General features: G+C 36.7%; 2 protein-coding genes across 8 annotated transcripts; both read right to left on the bottom strand.

The window, feature by feature from the left end:
* Positions 1-1,581: 1,581 nt before the first annotated feature.
* On the bottom strand, positions 1,582-14,639 carry LOC113039005 (gastrula zinc finger protein XlCGF7.1-like). 3 transcript variants are annotated; one of them, XM_026196862.1, is made up of 3 exons: positions 14,564-14,639; positions 2,573-2,740; positions 1,582-2,381 (listed from the first exon to the last, which is right to left on the bottom strand). In XM_026196862.1, exons 2-3 carry the CDS (start codon positions 2,628-2,630, stop codon positions 1,624-1,626), a joined length of 816 nt encoding a protein of 271 aa, XP_026052647.1. In that variant the 5' UTR covers positions 2,631-2,740; positions 14,564-14,639; the 3' UTR covers positions 1,582-1,623. The 3 variants fall into 3 exon arrangements, with proteins under 3 accessions (XP_026052647.1, XP_026052648.1, XP_026052649.1); XM_026196863.1 differs by having other exon boundaries at positions 2,573-2,692; XM_026196864.1 differs by lacking the exon at positions 14,564-14,639 and adding an exon at positions 4,463-4,742 and having other exon boundaries at positions 2,573-2,692.
* LOC113039002 (gastrula zinc finger protein XlCGF7.1-like) lies at positions 7,075-14,640 on the bottom strand. Of its 5 annotated transcripts, none has more exons than XM_026196858.1 (3): positions 14,564-14,640; positions 11,170-11,337; positions 7,075-8,089 (listed from the first exon to the last, which is right to left on the bottom strand). In XM_026196858.1, exons 2-3 carry the CDS (start codon positions 11,225-11,227, stop codon positions 7,275-7,277), a joined length of 873 nt encoding a protein of 290 aa, XP_026052643.1. In that variant the 5' UTR covers positions 11,228-11,337; positions 14,564-14,640; the 3' UTR covers positions 7,075-7,274. The 5 variants fall into 5 exon arrangements, with proteins under 5 accessions (XP_026052643.1, XP_026052641.1, XP_026052642.1 ...); XM_026196856.1 differs by lacking the exons at positions 11,170-11,337; positions 14,564-14,640 and adding exons at positions 8,212-8,410; positions 8,535-8,791; XM_026196857.1 differs by lacking the exons at positions 11,170-11,337; positions 14,564-14,640 and adding exons at positions 8,212-8,377; positions 8,535-8,791.
* Between the last annotated feature and the right edge of the window lie 1,841 nt (positions 14,641-16,481).

Below are 16,481 nucleotides of genomic sequence, written 5' to 3'. Positions count from 1 at the left end.
TGAAACTAAAGGAAAATACTTTTCTACAATAAATAAATAAATAAAATAACCTACAACAAAGCCACAGCTGCTTCTTTATTAAAAAATTTAGTTAGCATAAATTAATCAAATCAAATCTCCGTATGGACCAGTATCTGTAAATGTTAAGACGCAAAAGTTGTTTGAAATATGAATCCGTGTTCTGCGCGTCTCTGTGGGAATTAATGAATGGCAGAGACGTGCGGGTTTGTTTACTACAAAGACTGAAGCGCATGAGGCTTGAATTAATTTCAGCATCTGAGCTTCAGAGTTCTCTCTCCATTAAGCGATCTGAATTGATCAGTTAATCTCAATGGACGCACAGCGAACCTGTACCGGACCGGTTTCTCCGGTAGTGGGCGGAGCTAATGCGCAAATGGTGATTTCATTGGCTGGCGCTAAATAGTACCGTCCCTGTTTTGATTTCAGCAAATCAGTTTGACCGAACGCAGACAACGTGATTAATATTCATGAACCCAGCAGCTCATCAATTCATAGTGCATTGTATATACATTAGTATGATAGTAGAATTAGTAGTAGTATTATCTTTTAATAATAATTAATATGATCTATTACTATTTTTTTTACATAATCCCTTAATGACCAAAAATATCTTAAGCATCACCACCAGTATTAAGTTCAGTTAAAATATTAGAAATATTACTATTGTTTAGTAAAATGTATGTGATACTGCTACTACTACTGCTACTACTACTGTTGAAAAAATATATTTTTTTAAAGAAATAAATCACAATATTTCTTCAATGTTTTAATTTTAATAGCAAATCCCCTTTAGTTACCAAAAATAAAATGTGTTTACATTACAAATTAAATTAACTTGTTAAACTGTTTTTCATAATTACTTGTAGAAAAACTTCAAACAAAATTGTAAATAAGTATAAAGAATGCCATTGGTTTTATTTTTAGTGCTAAAAAGTTATTATTTTTTTTAATTAGCATATTTTTGTGTTTGCTTTGGTACCGAAATTGGTACAGAGAACCGTGGATTTTCACCGGTATTTATTTTTTCCTACAATAAATGTCTTTTTAGAGGTTGATTGTTATATTGAAATAAACTGATTTAAAAGTTAGTTCGTATTTTATCCTCTAGATGGCAGAATCTCCTCCTGAATTGCTTGATGAAAATAAATGCAGTAAACACACACACACATACACACACACACAAACACACACACACACACACACACACACACACACACACAGTAAAAGACACACACATAGTAAAAAAGCTATGATGAATACGATGTTAAACATTTAATGAAAAGTAAAGTACATTTATCTGTTAAAAGAGTTGTGTAAATACTTTTGTTGCTTTTAATTTCAAATTACACAAAGATGAAAAGAAAATAGATAAAATAAACAATATAATCATAATAAAGCAACCATAAACTACTACTGATTTTTAACATATGTTCATGCAGACTGTGAGAGATAATAACAGCACATTAACATTTCAATATAATACCATCTTTTAAATATGCATCACTTCTATATATATATATATATATATATATATATATATATATATATTTATATGTGTGAATATATGATGGACTGATTTTGCCAGTTACACAAATGTTTCTCTCACTTAAACACCGGTGGGCAAGGCTTTTTCTTGTGAACAAACAGATTGGGGTAGTGAGCGAAAGTCTTCCCACATAAAGAGCACTGGTACGGCTTTTCTCCAGTGTGAACTCTCTCATGATCTTTCAAGGCCTTTGAGAAAAAGAAACTCTTTCCACAATGTGAGCATTTGTGAGGTTTCTCCCCAGTGTGAATCTTCTGGTGTTCTAATAAATTACTTTGTGCAGTAAAGCTCTTCCCACAGTCACATATGTAAGGTTTCATACCAGTGTGAATATTCTGGTGCTCTTTTAATGAGTACGGTCGAGCAAAACTCTTTCCACAAAGAGAGCAAATGTGAGGCTTCAGACCAGCATGAACTACTCTAAAGTGTGTTTTAAGGTGTGATGCCAAGACAAATGTTTTATCACAGCGATCACAGCTGAATGATCTCACTGCAGCGTGAGCATCCAGATGATCTTTGAGAGCGCTTCTGTCTCTGAAACACTTTACACACTGAGTGCATTTGAACGGTTTTTCTCTAGTGTGAACCATTAGATGTCTGGTCAAGCTTTTTTTGTCAACAAAATCCTTTCCACACTGAGAGCATGTGAACAGATTCTCTCGGGTGTGAATTTTCATGTGTTGTTTAAGTTCGTATTTTCGCGAGTAGCTTTTTCCACACTCGGAGCAGGTGATTGAATCTTTGACTCCAGTTTTTTCAGCTCGTTTTTGCGTGAAATTCTTTTTGGTCTGAGAAATATTGTTTCCAGCTTTATCTGTGAAAAAAAATGTATATAAGTTTTTATTTCCATCAATTCTAAATAGAAAATGTATTCCTCAATATAATATTAATTGAAAGGGACAAAAGTTAATGCAAGTAAACCTCTATTTAGCAATCTAATGTATAGTTTTAGACGTATTGTTTTATGTCAGTTTTCATCTTGATGTCCCTGAAGGGAAACACAACCTGTTTGTTCCTCTGGATCTTCATCTCTCATTCTGCAGGGTTCTTCCTCAAACTCCATCTTTCCAATAGTATTTCAGTAGTTTCTCCTGGAGTAATTCCTCCTGCGTGCTTCTTCTTCAGCTGTGGGAAGATGGGAATATTCCCCAGGATTTAAACTCTCATGAACGGCTGTGGAGTCAATGGAGCTCATTTAGCAGATGCTCAATCACTCTCAATCATCCAGCTTTAAGTGTTTCACTCAAATAGTCATTTAAATACACTATAACTGAGGGATGATTGCTGCAATCAGAGATATATTCAATGTGTCAATGTGTGAAAATAAGAGACAAATAGAGCAAATCTGTAATTGCTATGGCTGATTTGTTTCTGACATTTAAGAGCATGAACACTATGGTAAGACTGTGGCTTAGTTACCAGTTTGACCCAAGAGGTGATTAGCTTTACTTTTACAATTCAAATTGGTCCAATCTACTGTTTTGTAACTGGATTTAAAAAGCCATAAATATTTAAGACTAAGTAATTCATTCAACCGGCCCCTAAGTTTTACTGAAGGTTCGTTAAGAAAATCTACAGTATATGATTTATCAGAAAGACTGAAAGAATTTGAAGAATTCTGTTCTGCTGTCGAGTGGCGGTTAAATATTTCTTTCAGATGTAACTCTTGACCCCCACGGATCCTGACCAAAGATTTATTTGTTCTAGTCTGGATATGTAAGCGAAGTGGCATTGGTCATGTGACCAGAAAACCCCGACACAATCTGAGTCTCTGAGCTCTGTATTATAAATGAGATGATCTGGATGTAAACTAGCATCAAAAATCCTTGCTATAAAAATATTTTGGAAAGGGATCTTTAAAATCTAGGAATACTGAACATATAGAAATATATGAATATTTAAAAATTTATAATATACGATAAATATTAGATATTTAACACACATTATATGAATATCATTTAATATATTTTGGGGTGTTTTTTCACATATTTTCTGTCATGAAACCTTATGATTAATTGTAAACTTAATTAATTTTTAATGACTTTTCTCTACACATGATGCAAGTGGCTGTAGATACAATAAATACAATTATTATTAATAATTATAATAATAGTCTAGTCTAGTGTGTCACCTCCTAACAATCAGACTAAGAAAATTAATTTGTTCAGCATATGGACGGAGAAAAGCATTTTTACTCAAATGTCCAATGTTAAACAAACAAGCTAAATTATTAAGTAGCCTATTTTGCTCAAACAGATCTAATTTCCTATTTACACGTTTTGTGAAATACTTGTCGGAAAACATAGGTTACTTCTAATCGGACACGAGGGAAGTAATTTATTAGGATTACTCAAACACTCACAATAACTCTCAATCATCCAGCTTTAAGTTTTTTGCACAAATTGCCAGCACGTTTACAACAATTCATGCATTCCTTACATTGTTTTGCACAACTTACAATCTTCACAAGTTGCTGTGTATACAAACAACCAGACAATATAAATGTCAGTATTGATAGATTTCCATTTCCCTACACCTAAACCTAAACCTAACCATGAGTAATCCCTAAAATCAGAGGAAATGATAGATGAATGACACTGATGTACAGGCAACAAACAGTGATTTTAAGCGTAAACTTCACAAAATCTATAAAATGGTTCTTCAAATTTGATTGGTTAATCACAATGTTGTTCCAGGGACAACAAAGATGTTGTCCCAGGAACATGTCTCACTTGGTAAAATCAGGTTCTGCCTGCCATGACTGATTGATTCACTAAAATGAACAGAGTCATAAGTGTCGTTCATAAATCAGACACTGTTCAAGCTATATCAAATTAATAAATATTCAAATTTAGATTTCTCCAGCAAATATTACAATTAATGTAAGCTACTTACAGTCTGATGTACAGCAGATATCGGCTCTGTCCCAAATCTCAGCCCAAAAATCCTCGTGGTCTTCCTCTGAGTCCACACTCTCGTGACGTAATGCCGCTTTGACTGCTTGCTTCAGTCAGAAGCAAAAAAAGCAACAAAAAAAGGAGGTGTTTTGGGGATGTTTAGGTCAAGGCAAGTTTACAGCAAAGCTGTATGAGCGGAGACTTGCAAAATAAAATGATCTGCAATGTTCTAACTACAGTAGATGCATCAAAGCGAACTTTCCGCGTCTATTTGTAGCGCGTGCAGTGCGTCAGAAATAGAACGCGGCTTCCGTTTAAAACAATAGACACGATTAGCACGTTATTATTATTATTATTTTATTTGTTTGCGCCTTGGAAAACTAATAATAATGATACTTGAAGTCCAGTCCAATCAAATGTCAGTAATGTCAAGTGACATTTATAAAACAAAGGTGGCCTAATGTAGCCTACAATGAAGTTTAACAGTACCTGGCTCATGCAATGTAATTTTATAATATACGTATAATATATAAAAATAAAATGTAGTTAGTACGTAGGCTATATACAGGCTTTTAAAATATATTATAAATAAAATATAGGCTAAAATATACACCACCATTCAAAAGGAGCCAGTGATTTTTTTTATTTTTATTTATGGATTTTGAAACAAATCTCTTCTGCTCAGTAAGGCTGCATGTATCTGGTCAAAACTAAAGGGAAAACATTAAATCTACAATTTGAAGGAACTGCTTCATGTATTTTCCTGTATGCTAAAGCGCAGGGTCTGCGTCAAGACCTAAACATCTCCAAACCTGTTGCACTGAGGATCACCAACATATTGTTATTTTATTTTATGGGGCGGTAAGGGATAATGGGTGTGGGGAGTCAGACAAAAAGACCTAAAGATCACAAAGTTAAAATTCAAAACAAATGGCGCCATCAAGAGGAAAACATATTCAACTGCAAACTATATAACAGCTTCTTAAGGAAACTAATGCAAGTTATTCTGAGAATCGAGACCAAAAAACTGGTATGAGACATACTATAAACATATAAGTTCAGATCTTAAATGATCATTGTGACGAGGTGGGCGTGGGAAGGCGGAAAGCTGCAGCGGGAGAAAGAATGTGGGGACGAACGGGAATAAGGAGGGCAAATGATTTATGATTAACACCTGTTTGTAATTCCAGTGATTGTGAAGAGAGGAGTAATAAGCGCCCAGCAGACCGGGGAAAGGTGGAGATAACTGGATCGCAGGAAGAGCCAGAGCTGAGCCAAGTTTTTTTTGCGTGCGTGCGTGCAGTTTACTTTTTTTTTAATCCCGTTTTATTTTGAGTTAATAAAGAGCCTTTTTCGCCACCCCTGACTTCCTTGTCCAGTGTCTATCGAATTGTTCTACAATCATAAACATTAGTTGGTATAACAGGTATTTCACTGAAGAGTTGCCATAAACACAGACCACACATATTTGATTAAGGTCAAAACAATTTTTTTTTTTTTTGAAAAGGGCATCCACAGACATTGACATAAATACACATTTCACCTGTATCACTGCTACTTAACAGACTGAAATTATCTCAGTTAGACTGTGACTATATTGTATGGCAAAATCAATGTTAAATGTCAGTGGATAGAATTTCAGTGTTGAGATTTAATCAAAACTAGTTTGCACTTATAGTATAACCTATAGTTTTATACAGTAGTGTTAAGGGAGCAAAAATGGTGTAAAATGTAACCAGACTGACTAGTCTCAAGCATCAAATGAGTGTAGTGTTCATCTACTGTACATAACTGTTATTTTCTAAAAGTTTTTTTAGTCTTTGTCTTCTGAAAAGTGTCGTTATTATCAGAAAAGAGCTGTAGATTTCCAGCACTGTTAAACTATAATTTCTTCAATTCTCACATCATTGTATATACATGTATAACAGCATCATTTACTGCTGTATTCAAAAACACGAAGAAATTAATTTAATATGAGGAATTTTTTTTCAGGTGCTCCTCATTACCTAAACTGTGCCTCCTCACAATTTCCATAAACGTACTCACAGGGTAATAAATAATGCTGTTTTTTCTCCAACATGGAGCCATAAATCTCCACTTCAGTGGCACTTACACACACCAAACATTACATATTTATTCCTGTGTATATTCTGACGGTTTTTACAGAGGGATTTCTTCATATACGATTTTCTTGATTATATACAACAATTTATTCCCCTAACAATTGTGAAAATATATTGTTTTCTAGCTGTTCAAAAGTATTTTCTGAATTATGGAGTGACAAAAACAGACACAGAACTCCCTCTGTAAAAACATCTGCCTCTAATATGTCAAAAAAATATAACAAGAATTTTGAATCTGACTTTTTATACTAGAAAAGTTTGTAAATTAGCACATATTTCATCAAATAAAGCCTCATTTGCATATTTAAACATATCAATCAACTTAGTAAGGTGACAAAGATTAGTAAAAAAATTTTTTTACCCTATTCACCTGCAGTGTCTCGCCTAAATTGAGAAAGATCCACTGCAGATTTGTGTGTAAAACTATTTGATCAAGTGTAATCAGAAGTAAATGTATTCATTTAATAAGACACTTGAGTTTTCTTCCTTTTTATTTCTCAAATCAGTACATCACACAACATTATAAATAATAAATGGTTTCACTATGAATAAACCTATTTAACCATAACTACCCCAAGCCAAAACTGAATGATTTTAACATTTTCACCCTCAGTGCACGAGTTTCTAACACCATTGAACAACACATAAACATTAACAGAGCTTTAATTGACTGATCTTGCAACTGTTTCACAAAATCTTTTGCTCACTCAGACAACGCTTTTTCTTATGAATCAGTAGATTAGAGGAGCGAGCGAAACTCTGTCCGCACGAGGAGCACTGATACGGCTTTTCTCCAGTGTGAATTCTCTCATGATCTCTCAAGGTTGGTGAATGAGAGAAACTCTTTCCACAGTGTGAGCACTTGTATGGTTTCTCTCCAGTGTGAATCCTCTGGTGTGTTTTTAAGTTGCCTGGCGAACTGAAGGTCTTCCCGCAGTCAAAGCACAGATACGGTCTCACTCCAGTATGAATACTCTGGTGATACTGTAAGCTTTTCACTACGGAAAACCTCTTTCCACAAAAACTGCAAGTGTAAGGCTTCACACCAGTGTGTATTTTAAGATGCTCTTTTAAGTTGGTTTCAAAAACATAGGTTTTTTCACACTGATCACAGCTGAACGATCTCACTCCAGCGTGAGCGCGCAGATGATCCCTCAGATTGCTTTTGGATGTGAAACCTTTTCCGCATTGAGTGCATGTGAATGGTTTTTCTCCAGTGTGAACTTGCAGGTGCCGATTCAATCCTCCTTTCAGAACGAAACTCTTTCCACACTGGGTGCATGCGAATGGCTTTTCTCCAGCATGAAATCGCATGTGTCTCATAAGATTGGATCTATTATTGAAACTTCTTCCACACTCGGTGCAGGCGAGAGAACCTTTTCCAGCACCCTTGCGAGCCCTTTTTGATGTGAAGTTCATTTCAGTCTGTGAAACAATGTTTCCGTCTTCATTTGTGAAATTATGGGTTTTTTGAAACTGATGTTGTTTGTCTTCCATTGAGTCTAAAATTAACACAATTAAGCACTTAATTAAGCACAAGTCCAGGCTAATGTTGTCTACTAGGCTAGTATTTCTATATTTTATGTCAGTTTTCATCTTGATGTCCCTGAAGGGAAACACCAACCTGTTTGTTTCTCTGGATCTTCATCTCTCATTCTGCAGGGTTCTTCCTCAAACTCCATCTTTCCAATAGTATGTCAGTAGTTTCTCCTGGAGTAATTCCTCCTGATTGCTTCTTCTTCAGCTGTGGCAAAATGGGAATATTCCCCAGGATTTAATCTCATAAACGACTGTGGAGCAGATGATAACACTCAATCATCCAGCTTTAAATAAGCAGAGGAAAAGACGGGGGAAAAAACGTAAGATTTCGCGTTTTTAGAACGTCGTGTTTCGCGCGAGAGAACACAGAAGCCGCCAGTCGATAGTGAGTGAATACAATAAACTTACCTTTTCGAAGCTTCGAATCAATTTAACCAATTAATTCGCAAAAAATGATTCAGTGTTTCAAGGCGCTGGAAACACCACGCGCTGGTGACGCCTTCTGGTCAAAACTGTGTAAATGCAACAAAAACTCATAATGGCATATAATAGCAAACCAGTTTCTCAATCTAGGGTCAAATGTGCGGCACTTTCAAATTATTGTCATAACTTCAAATTCAAATGCAATTATTCTAAGGATTGACGCTATTTTTTCATTCAAGATAATTTCTATAAGAAATAACCATATAAGATAAAAGCACAGATGACCTTAAATTTAATTTACTCTTTTTAATAGTAGATCGTTTAATATTTCACTTCTGAATAAAACATGGATTTAATTCAATCGGTATAACCAATTTAATCGTCTTTAAGTATGTTTAAATATAATATAAAATTAATTCAATGTTAAAACGCTTTATATGTCAGTAAATGACATTGCCTCATTGGATCCTATACAGATGATGTTATTGCTTTCACCCTACACACTGCTCTCTCCCACCTGGAAATTAAGAACACCTGTGTGAGAATGCTGTTTGTGGATTACAGCTCAGCAATTAACACCAAAGTGCCTGCCACATTTGTTGCAAAGCTCCAGACTCTGGGACTAAACAGATATCTGTGTAGCTGGATCCTGGAGAATAGGCAACAATACTTCATTCCCGCTGACCCTCGACACTGGTGCTCCTCAGGGCTGTGTCCTGAGCCCGCTCCTGTACTCACATAACTGTACAGCCACACACAGCTCCAACGTCATTGTCAAATTCACTGATGACACACCGGTCATAGACCTGATCACCGACAACGATGAGACGGCCTTCAGAGAGGAGGTGACCACCCTGACTAAATGGTGTCAGGAGAACCACCTCTCACTCAACATCGACAAAACCAAGGAGATGGTGGTGGATTTCAGGAGACAGAGCAGAGAACACTCACCCATCACCATCGACAGGACACCTGTGGAGCGGGTAAGCAGCTTCAAGTTCCTCGGCATTAACATGCAAACTGCCAGCCACATTATTGGAGGTAAGTTTCCCTCCCTCCAGGACATCCACTCTCATGCACCTTAGCATATTTTTATGTGTATATATGTTTACATAACGTAGAACGTGTACGTTCTTTGTGTAGTGTAAAATGTGTAGTGTTCACTGTAATTATGTCTAATAGTACACTGTGTGTACTGACTATATGTATGTGCATATTGCATTTTCACCTGTTGAAGTCTGTATGGTTATACTGTATGCTAATTGTTTCTGCAATTTCTGGAGCAAGCTCAAAAGAATTTCACTCACCAAGGCACATGTGCTGTGTGGTGATGTGACAATAAAAGTGACTTGACTTAAATGAGTGAGTCATGTATTTTTGTTCCTTTTAATTCTCATTTATTTCAAAACATGCAATCAGAATACATTCAAGAGGGCGTATACACAATAAAAGAATTCAGTAACAAACCCCATAGCCAAACTTGACTGATTTTAAATCTTTTCATTTTTCAAGAGTTGATACCAAATATGATGAATCTCAAACATTTCTCACTTGGGCAACTTTGGGCAACGCTTTTTTTTAATATGAGCGTGCAGACCTGGATGGTAAGCAAAATACTTCCCGCATGAAGAGCACTGGAACGGCTTCTCTCCAGTATGAACTCTCTCATGGCTTTTCAGAGATGATAAAACAGCAAAACACTTTTCACAGTGTGAGCACATGTAAGGTTTCTCTCCAGTGTGAATCATCTGGTGTGTTTTTAATCCACTCGATGTAGTGTAGCTCTTTCCACAGTCCAAGCATGCATAAGGTTTCAGGCCAGTATGAATACGCTCATGCTCTTTTAACTTTTGCAGATGTGCAAAAGTCTTCTCACAAAAAGAACAAAAGTGAGGCTTCACACCGGCATGAACTTTAAGATGTCTTCTGCAGTTTGTTGCCGTAGCAAATGTTTTATCACACTGATCACATCTGAACGACTTCACTCCGGTGTGAGAGAGAAGATGATCTTTAAGAAAGCTTTGGGATACGAAACTCTTTCCACACTGAGTGCAGGTGAACGGTTTTTCTCCAGTGTGAGCTTTCATGTGCGATTTTAAGGTTTGTGTGTCGATGAAACTCTTCCCACACTGAGTGCATGTGTAAGGCTTCTCTCCAGTGTGAACTCTCATGTGTCTCTTAAGATCTGGTTTATGTATGTAACTCTGTCCACACTGAGTGCATGTGAACGGTCTTTCTCCAGTGTGAACTCTCATATGTACATCCAGCTTTCCTTTCTCTGTGAAAACTTTCCCACACGGAGTGCATGTGAACAGCCGTTCTCCAGTGTGAAATCTCATGTGTCTGTTAAGGTCTGGTTTACGCGAATAACTCTTTCCACAATCAGAGCAGGTGAAGGGTTTTTTGGCTCCATTTTTTCTAGCTTGTTTTTGCCCGACATCCTTTCCATCTTCATCTGTGAAAAGATTAAATTTTTTAAATTGGTGCCATTTGTCTTTATTTGTTTCCATCAAGTCTAAAACCAACAAATTAAATTCACAATATTTATTTAAAGAAGTATATCAGTTTTAATCTCAATGCACTTCACCAGTCATTAAAGAGAATGAAGGGAAACACCAACCTGTTTGTTCCTCTGGATCTTCATCTCTCATTCTGCAGGGTTCTTCCTCAAACTCCATCTTTCCAATAGTTTGTCAGTAGTTTCTCCTGGAGTAATTCCTCCTGCTTGCTGCTTCTTCAGCTGTGGGAAGATGGGAATATTCCCCAGGATTTAAACTCTCATGAACGGCTGTGGAGTCAGTGGAGCTCATTTAGCAGATGCTCAAACACTCACAATCACTCTCTATCATCCAGCTTTAAGTGTTCCACTCAAATAGTCATTTAAATACACTATAACTGAGGGATGATTGCTGCAATCAGAGATCAGTTCAATGTGTGAAAATAAGAGACAATTAAAGCAAATCTGATTCTTTAATTGCTAAGGCTGATTTGTTTCTGACTTTTAAGAGTCTTTTTTTTCAGGATTTGGACAATGGTCAAGTTAAATGCACAAATAGCACTTTTCTTTCTTTTATTGTCTTTCATAAAAAAATAAATAAAATAAAAACTGGATATGGGTTCTGTACTAGACTAACTGAGACTTGTCAGGGTACTGTTGTTGTTCTCTTGTTGATCTGATTTTAATTCTACTGTTCTCATTTGTAAGTCGCTTTGGTTAAAAGCGTCTGCTAAATGATTAAATGTAAATGTAAATAACAGACAGTCAGATGTAAATGCATCCCAACAAATAAAATGAATGCATGCACAGCTGGCAAACTTTAGATTTGGAGTCATTTCATGAACCACGATTGACAAAAAGTTCACCTGAAATGAAAGAAATACATTTTGAGTACCTCATGCAAAATCTCACTTCTCTCCCACCAGGGGCCAACTGCAGAAACACTATGGTAAGACTGTGGTTTATGTACCAGTTTGACCAACTAGCACTTAGCCATGAGGTAATTAACTTTACTTTTACAATTCACATTGGTCCAATCAACCGTTTTGTAATTGACTTTAAAAAGCCATGTAGCAACAATCACTTTCTGGGGAATAATTAACTCAAATGAAGTGAATATTCTATAAGTCTATGAATATAACATGCTTATTGCTTCCAAATATTAAATTACCCAAAGAGGGAATATTTAATCATTTAAAGGTAACCTTTACTGGATTTAATTTAAGTTAATCTAGGATTAGGTTGGTAATCAAAGGAGACTTCCTCATCAAATTCAATAAAAATACCCTTCTTAAAAACTCCAAGAAATATTAATCTTCTGATCAGGAAAAACAATATTTTCTGTGTCTGTACTAATAAGATTACTGAAATAATTCATATAAAACAAAGCTCGTAGCTTAGATCACACGATTCAGGGACTTCGATCTCAATGAGCAATAAAACAATTCAATTCAAGCTAATTATGGGATTTAATAAAAACACAAGCTCGATGGTTAACGTGAATGTAAACTTTGCCAAAAGATGATTAGACTTAAGTTCGTTTGGCTCGTGAAGACAATTGAACGAAGTCTTTCCGTATGAACCAATGAAGTGTAAGAAACTGAGGCGGGAAAAATCTTCTTTGTTTGCTGATTTCCGCCCTGATTTTGAACATTTTTCCTAAGCAAGATTGTTCCTCGGAAACAATGCATCTTTTTGTAATTTGCTATCAAGATTCGTTAATGTCTTGTTTTTACGATTATACAGACACCAAAAACTATGATTTTGCAAATCAAGTATACAGAGATACAAGGGTTGTTCCTAACTACATGAATATAAAGTTTGACTAAACACACAGTAACATTTATATATTCTACTATGCCACATACATACATTTGAGCACATAAAGGGAGACATTAAAATACATCTAGAGGTAGTTTTATGGAAAACAGTCCATGGGCTAGCCAAAAATGCTCGTGCCTGTTTGTGAATGTGTGTGTGTCTGTTCTGTGGAATGTGTGATAACGCCGTGAGTGAAAAGGGCGGGTGTTTGTCTTTCCCTTGAAGTTCGCTCTTGTATCTTCTGGATAGTCTCCAAGGTGTTATAATTCTCATCCACGCCAGAATGTTGCCGCCATGGTGGAGCCCGGGTGGTGATTTATGTTGGAAGATGTTGTAAAATGAAGGTCCTTGTTTTTTCTTTAACTCACGATCTGGTCTTTGAGTGCAGAATGTGTTAGGGAGTCAGGATTCATTCATATGGAACAGATGGTTGAATACCATCCGCTCATTGCTGTTACACCATAAACATTTAAGACTAAGCAATTCATGCAAACGGCCCCAGCAAGTTTTACTGAAGGTTCATTAAGAATCTTAAATCTTGTTTTTTCCCTTTATGTTTGGCATAATTTTGGGTAAAATTATTTACATTTCACAGCAGTCACTATAACATGAGAAAGACTGAAAGAATTGGAAGAATTCTGTTCTGCTGTGGACTGGCGTGTAATTTCAATTTTTCTTCCAGATTTAACTCTCGACCCTCACGGATCCTGACCAAAGACTTTATTCTAGTCTCGATATGTAAAGTGAAGTGGCATGGGTCATGTGACCAGAAAACCCCGACACAGTGTTTGTGAGTCTCTGAGCTCTGATGAGATCATAAATGAGATGATCTGGATGTTAAATTGTTAAGAAACCAAATAAACCAAAACTCCATCTCCATTAATGATTACTAGCTGGATAAAATCTAAATGAATCTGGCATCTGGGCTGGAATCATATCAGGTTCTTATTTAATACACAGTTCATACCTCTGTAGTATCAAAAAATCCTTGCTATAAAAATATTTTGGAAAGGGTTATTTAAAATTTAGGAATATTGAACATGCAAAAATAAATGAATATTTAAAAATATATCATATAAAATAAATATTAGACATTTAAAACACGTTATATGAACGTCATTTATTATGTTTTGGGGTGTTTTTTTTCAAATGGCTAATTGGTCATGAAACCTTATGATTAATTGTAAACTCAAGTACATTTTTATGACTTTTCTCTACACATGATGCAAGTGGCTGTAGATACAATAAATTGTTAATAATTACAAAAATAGTCTAGAGTATCACCTCAGAAGAGTCAGACTTAGAAAATTAATTTGTTCAAAATATGGATGGAGAAAAGCATCCTATAATCACATTTCCAATACTAAACAAACAAGCTAAGTTATTATGTTGCCAATTTGGCTCAAACAGAAACAAGATCCTCTTTACAAGTTTGTGAAATACTAGTCGAAAACTAGTTACTTCTTAATCGGACACGAGGGAAGTAATTTATTAGGATTCAGTATGAGAGTTATAGCAGTAAACGCAGACACAGTGGTTGTTTTTGATTCACTAAAATGAACCGACTCTTAAGACTCATTCTGTCGGGAATCGTACAGTGTTCGAACTTGATGTCAATGCATTTATAGCCTACACACATACACTGTCAGATTTACATTTCTTCCGATATATGATCAAATAAATGAAGGATACTCACAGTCTGATAAACAGCAATTTTAAATCAGTTAGGATCCAAGATGGATTCAAAAAGAGGTTCTGCTCACAGAATCAATGGGTGGACACGACCTAACTTTATCACTAAACATAACTCCACCCATCAGCTCCAGTTTCATCCAGAGAAGGGGAGCTGGGTGTCACGTGGTTCTGCAGATAAAGGAGAACATAAAGACATCGTAGCATAACTTTTTTAACATGACTACAATGCCAGAAGATATTCAATATGAGTAATTTCTTAACTGGAACTTTAATGGTGCAGACAGATATGATGGCATATAATCACATAATGAATGTTTTTATAGTCAGTAATGAAATGTAAAACAATTATGTTGTGGGAGAAAACATCAGTTTTTAGGAACAGCTTGCTAAAGTACACATTTATATACAGTATTAAATCTCATGTGATGCATATACAATACAGGTTTGGTGATTTGATTAGTTTCTAAATTAATTAGTAAAAGTTCATTATTTTAACACATTGCATGCCAGAAAGCTGACACAGGTAAATGAAATGTGTTACACACACACACACACACACACACACACACACACACACACACAATGAGGGCAATGAGGGCAGGTGCAAGTCTTTTTGGTTCTTTTTTGTGAGGAACTAAGAGATTCATGTCTTGCAGGGGCGGATCTACCGGGGATCTACCTAAAAAAAAAAGCCTTGCCACCTGGCGAATTAAAGGTTATGGCCAATTTGAAAATTTACGAGCTCGAATCTTTTGTGATTCGTGATCCCGCTCCGAATTCCCAAACTGATTCAAATGACTTGCGATCCCCAAACTGACTCAAATGATTCGTGAACCCGCTACGAACTCCCGAACTGATTCAAATGATTCGCGAACCCGCTATGGACTCCCGAAACGGATTCAAATGATTTGTGATCCCCAAACTCACTCAAATGATTCGCGACCCCGCTCCGAACTCCCAAACTCACTCAAATGATTCGCGATCTGAATAACTGACTCAAATGATTCGCGATCCCGCTCCGAACTCCCTAACTGATTCAAATGATTCGCGATCCCCAAACTGACTCAAATGATTCGCGAACCCGCTTCGAACTGCCGAACTGACTCAAATGATTCGCGATCCCGCTCCGAAATCCCAAACTGACTCAAATGATTCGCGATCCCAGTAACTGACTCAAATGATTCGCGATCCCGCTCCGAACTCCCAAACTGATTCGCGATCCCAATAACTGACTCAAATGATTCGCTATCCCGCTACGAACTACCGAACTGATTCAAATGATTCGCGATCCCCAAACTGACTCAAATGATTCGCGAACCCGCTTCGAACTGCCGAACTGACTCAAATGATTCGCGATCCCGCTCCGAACTCCCAAACTGACTCAAATGATTCGCTATCCCAATAACTGACTCAGATGATTCGCGATCCCCAAACTGACTCAAATGATTCGCGATCCCGCTACGAACTCCCGAACTGATTCAAATGATTCGCGATCCCAATAACTGACTCAAATGATTCGCGAACCCGCTTCGAACTGACTCAAATGATTTGCGATCCCGCTCCGAACTCCCGAACTGATTCAAATGATTTGCGATCCCGCTCCGAACTCCCGAACTGATAACTCAAATGATTCGCGAACCCGATTTGAACTCCCGAACTGACTCAAATGATTCGCGATCCCGCTCCGAACTCCCGAACTGATTCAAATGATTTGCGATCCCGCTCAGAACTCCCGAACTGACTCAAATGATTTGCGATCCCCAAACTGACTCAAATGATTCGCCAACCTGCTCCGAACTCCCGAACTGATCACTCAAATGATTCGCGAACCCGATTTGAACTCCCGAACTGACTCAAATGATTAGCGATCCCGGTCTGAACTCCTGAACTGACTCAAATGATTCGCGATCCCGCTCCAT

This window comes from Carassius auratus, chromosome 21, assembly GCF_003368295.1.
Source record: "Carassius auratus strain Wakin chromosome 21, ASM336829v1, whole genome shotgun sequence".
In the NCBI taxonomy this organism is placed as follows: domain Eukaryota; kingdom Metazoa; phylum Chordata; class Actinopteri; order Cypriniformes; family Cyprinidae; genus Carassius; species Carassius auratus.
Note: the sequence above shows the minus strand (reverse complement) of the source record. Positions and strands in the feature narration are given on the sequence as shown.